The 5,255-nt window shown below is 49.7% G+C and overlaps 1 protein-coding gene across 1 annotated transcript in view; it reads left to right on the top strand.

Moving 5' to 3' along the window:
• Positions 1-907: 907 nt before the first annotated feature.
• The window catches only part of LOC113408358, a gene marked incomplete at its 3' end in the record, with an annotated part of 9,529 nt that continues 5,181 nt past the window's right edge, over positions 908-5,255 (top strand). Inside the window, exon 1 of the mRNA XM_026661553.2 lies at positions 908-4,397. Coding sequence (XP_026517338.2) covers positions 908-4,397 — 3,490 coding nt within the window. The remainder of the gene's footprint in view (positions 4,398-5,255) is intronic.

The following is a 5,255-nucleotide window of genomic DNA, read 5'->3' as shown; positions in this document are numbered from 1 at the left end:
CAGAGTGGAGCGGCGAGACCCTCAGCGAGTTCCAGACCCAGATACGGTTCTGAAAGAGCAGTTAGTGCTGGGGCTCCAGGATGATTCCCTCCGCCGTGAAATGAAAAGGAGGTTTAAGGAAGAGCCCAGTAAGAAGTTCCATGAACTCATGCAGGCTGCTATTATGTGGTCAGAAGAAGAGGAAGTTCCTGTGGCAGAGACAGCCAAGACTAACCCCCATACACGAAGTGGCGGCCTTGTGAATGCAGCTGCTGGGGGAAAAGCTCTGCCCCAAACACAGCCAACATTGGAAAGCTTAAGTGAAGCTGTCCAAAAACTGGCGGTCCAGCAGGGGGAGATGCTGAAAGTGATGACTGAGGTGATGAAAGGAAAACCCCCCACTAATATGCCAAGATATCCAAGGGCCCCAGGATCCCGAAGATCTCCACTGAAGGACGAGCTGGGAAGATACATTTGTTATACTTGCGAAAGGCCAGGACATACTAGCAGAGATTGTACACTGAGAAGGAGACTGGAGTCCCAGGCACCTGAAATTCAAGAGGCACCGGGAGCAAGCAGCCAACCATCAGAAGGCCAAGTGGGGACTGAAAGGTTTCTGCGGCTGTCCCTAGGAAAAGGGCAGTGTGTCAGCAGCGAGGAAAAGGACCCTAATGATGTTAGTGTATTCAGCGACTTCTGTGGCCGAGCTTTCGGGGACTGCTTGACAGTGGATATAACCATAGCAGGGGTGAGAACCCGCTGTTTGATAGACACTGGCTCAGAAGTCACCACTATTTCTGAATCATATTTCCGAAACTGCTTAAAAGAGAGAGATCTGACCATGCATAATACCCGATTTGTACAGCTAACGGCAGCTAATGGACTTGCCATCCCTGTGGTGGGGTGTCTTGAAGCTGATGTAGGGTACATGGGTCGAACAATCCCTGGGAAATGCATCTTTATCCTAAAGGACACAGCTTCAGGAAAGACTTTAATGGAGAACAGAGTACCGGGAATTCTCGGGATGAATATTATAAGAGAGCTGAAAGAATTACTGTTGGTAGGAGAAGGAACCCAGGAGATGAACCGTCACGGGCAGCCTAGGAAGGACGCTACACTGAAGCGGGTACTAGCCCAAGTGGAGAGACATGGACGTTTCCCGGGTCCAACGGGACAAATTGGCTATGTTAAGGTGGCAGGGAGACAGAAGGTGGTTATACCTCCCTGGAGTGAGAAGATTATTGATGGGCGCTGCCGGGTGCCAAGCGACTTTGATGGATACAGAGTGCTTGTTGAGCCAACACCTGGGGCCAGTCTCCCTACTGGGCTCCTGGTTGCAAATGTACTTGCTAATGCCAGCAAAGGAAAAGTGCCAGTCAGGCTGTTAAACTCAAGTAACAAGGCCATAAAGTTGTGGCCCCGAACCAGGGTGGCAGAGGTACACCGTCCTGAAGGAGTGGTGCCCCCAGTGGGGGTGGCCTTGGAAGAAAATGGGGATGAGCTGCGGGTGACAGAAGTAAAAAAAGGCAAACAGGTTATCACATCGCAAGCGGCACCTGATGGAGAGCTACCCATTCCAGTCCAAGTGGACCTCCAACAGCTAACCCCTACACAGGTTGGCCGTTTGCGGGTGCTACTGGAGAGACATCAAGAGGTCTTTTCCAGGGATGAGCGGGACTTTGGTTACACCACCACAGTGACACACCAAATAGCCACTGGAGATGCTGTCCCGATAAAACAGAGACACCGGCGGATCTCACCACGAGTGTTCCAGGAGGTAAAAAAACACATTCTGGACCTAGTGACTCAAGGTGTCCTTAAAGAAAGCCACAGTCCGTGGGCATCACCCGCAGTGATTGTAATAAAAAAAGATGGTGGGGTGCGATTTTGCTGTGACTACAGAAAACTGAATGAGGTAACGCACAAGGATGCCTACCCGCTACCCCGGGTAGAAGAGTCACTGGATGCATTAGGAAGTGCAAGAGTGTTTTCAACCCTCGATTTAACTTCTGGTTATTTCCAGGTTGCAGTGGAAGAACGAGACCGGGAAAAGACAGCAGTGACGACTCCGTTTGGGCTGTTTGAATGGACACGTATGCCATTCGGCTTGTGTAATGCACCTGCTACGTTCCAGAGACTAATGGAGGGGGTGTTAGGAGACTATATCTTAGACACTTTGCTGATATACCTGGACGATGTTATTGTGTTTTCCAAGGATTTTGAGAGTCATATGGAAAAATTGGACTTGGTTTTCACACGATTGAAGGAACATGGATTGAAGCTGAAGCCGAGTAAGTGCTGCCTCCTATGTGAAAAAGTCAAATTCTTGGGCCATGTAATTTCAAAGGATGGAATCCAGGTAGATGAAGAGAAGACCAGGGCGCTGGAAAATTGGCCGGTCCCCAAGAATGCCAAGCAAGTGCGGCAGGCTCTAGGTTTCATGAGCTATTACAGACGATTTGTTCCAAAGTTTGCGCACATTGCTGCACCGCTATATGGACTAGTGGGCCAACCTGCCCAAAGGAAGGGAAGGGACCAATGTTTTGTGTGGGATGATGCCTGTCAGACAGCTTTTGACAAATTAAGACATCGGCTGATGTCACCACCTGTGCTTGCATATCCTGACTTTACCCTGCCATTTATAGTGACAACGGACGGGAGCTTGCACGGCCTAGGTGCGGTGCTCAGCCAGAAGCAAGAGGGGGCCGAGCGTGTGATCGCATATGCGAGCCGAGGGCTGAGGAGGTCAGAAAGAAATGACAAAAACTACAGTGCTTTTAAACTAGAACTGTTGGCCTTGAAGTGGGCTATCACTGAAAAATTTAAGGATTATTTAGTGTACTCTAAATTCACGGTAATCTCAGACCACAATCCACTCCGATACCTCGCAACGGCTAATTTAGGTGCAATTGAACACCGCTGGGTGGCCCAACTCGCTGAGTTCACTTTTGAAGTACAGTATAAACCTGGAAGGCAGAACATCAATGCTGACACCCTGTCTAGATTGCCTCTGGAGGAGGAATCAGAAGAGGGCGAAGATCTGGAGAAAGACTTCCTAGTCATTCCTGCAGATGTCGTGCGTACGTGTTTGTGGCTAGAGAATCCAAAGCCTGAAGACGAAGTGACGGTAAAGGATGCAGTACAAAACCTGGTAAAAGGGGAGAGCGCAATAATCTCGGGGTACTCATGGGAGGAGATTCAAACTCTGCAACGAGAAGGTGATGTTGGACCTGTCTTAGTGGCAGTCATGAGCCGAACGAGGCCAGACCGGAGATTTGGGGCCAGATACCCCCAGTCTAAGAAGCTAGCCAGACAGTGGGAACGACTTAGATTACATCGTGGAGTGCTGTTCCGGGTAACATATCATCCCCGAGATGGTGAAGAAGTGTGGCAGTTAGTGGTGCCTGTGTCACTCCGCCGTCAAGTTTATGAAGCCAGGCATGATCATGGGGGGCATTTTGGAGACAGGAGCACTCTGGAGGTAATGAGGAGAAACTATTACTGGCCCACGATGGGTAGCGACGTGCAAGTGTGGATCCGTCAGTGCAAACGGTGTGCCTTAGCCAAGGATGTGTTTCCTCCCAACCGAGCCCCTTTGACCTGTACTAATGTGACTGCCCCAATGGAGGTCCTAGCGATGGATTACACACGGCTAGAGAGATCTTCAGAGGGGTATGAGAACATACTGGTTCTCACGGACATGTTCACCCGATTCACTGTTGCAGTTCCAACTAGAAACCAGACAGCGCGGACAACGGCTGAAGCCCTCATAAAACACTGGTTTGTGTACTATGGTTGTCCGGCACGGTTACACTCGGATCAGGGGAGGAATTTTGAATCAGAGGTGATATCTGAATTGTGTAAACTGTATGGCATAGCCAAAAGCCGAACAACACCCTATCACCCGCAAGGAAACGCTCAGTGCGAGAGATTTAACCGGACAATGCATGACATGCTAAGAACGCTCCCGCCAGAAAAGAAGCGAGCCTGGCAGGAACATCTCCCTGAGCTGGTGTTGGCCTATAACAGCCATGTCCATTCGTCGACAGGTTACGCTCCTTTTTATCTCATGTTTGGGAGGGATCCCAGGTTGCCATTGGATATTCTGGACAGAGAGGGCCCTGAGGAGGATGAGGTGACCAATTTGGATGACTGGGTCAAAGGTCACCATGACAGGCTGAAGATAGCCTGTGACGTTGCTCTCAATACAACTAAAGACACAGCCCGAAGTAGGAAAAGGACTTATGATCGCAAGTCCAGTGGGGCTCTCATCAGGCCTGGTGACCGTGTACTAGTTCGTAACCATAGACACCGGGGGCGTAATAAAATACAGGACAAATGGGAGTCAAATCCCCACATTGTAGTCGCTCACAACAATCCCGAGCTACCAGTTTACACCATCCGGCCTGAACGAGGAGGTCCTAAGAGAGTAGTACATAGGGACCAGTTGAAACATTGCACTCTTAGTCCAGACAGGGACCATAGGAGGCGTAAATCAGTACACCACGAGGAGGCTGAAACCAATTGGGAAATGGTTCTAGTCCCACAAACCGAATACAGCCAAGGGGGACAGAGTGGGGCAAACCCAAACCCTAACGAGAATGGCCAGATCCTTCAAACTGACCCAGTATTACCTGAGGATAGGGAAATAGAAAATATGGGTAACGAACCACCAGTCTTAAGAAGGTCCCAAAGGGCTAATAAGGGTGTACTTCCTGTTAGACTTAAAGATAATTATGTTATTGGTTCTATGTAGTGTTTTAATGAATATTGTTATGTATGGTATTAAGAAGTAGATGTGGAATGTTAAATATGTTAAATGTTCTTTTGATAATTGTTAATGGGTTGTTGATATAAAATGACGTGGGTATATGTTGTTATTATGGGGCCTGGATGTACCGGTGTGAATATTGTGGATGTGGCAGTATTTTAGCAAGGGGGAATGTAAGGGGACTGTTGCCCCCTTACTAACATTCAGTGGGGGTGTTTTGATTGGCTTGCTCCCAGTACTAAAAGGGGAAGGGTCGATGGCAAATCAGGAGCCTGAGACTGACAGTCCCCAGGAACAATGGCGAGAGGCCAATGCTCCAGATCAGCCTGATTGACAGGGCGGGCAGGCTAATCAGAGGGTCAGGAGGCCAGGGAGGTCCCGTCCTCCGTGTGAGCTGGAATTGCCTGGGTCAGACTGAGTGGGGCCGAGCTAAGGAGAAAGCAGGGGCCCAGGCTGAGCTGGAGAGCAGAACCGTGCCAGATCCAGAGGGGCCAGAGACGCAGCC

The sequence above is a fragment of the Terrapene carolina genome, unplaced genomic scaffold (genome assembly GCF_002925995.2).
Source record: "Terrapene carolina triunguis isolate 2854851 unplaced genomic scaffold, T_m_triunguis-2.0 Scaffold10234, whole genome shotgun sequence".
Taxonomy (NCBI): domain Eukaryota; kingdom Metazoa; phylum Chordata; order Testudines; family Emydidae; genus Terrapene; species Terrapene triunguis.
Note: the sequence above shows the minus strand (reverse complement) of the source record. Positions and strands in the feature narration are given on the sequence as shown.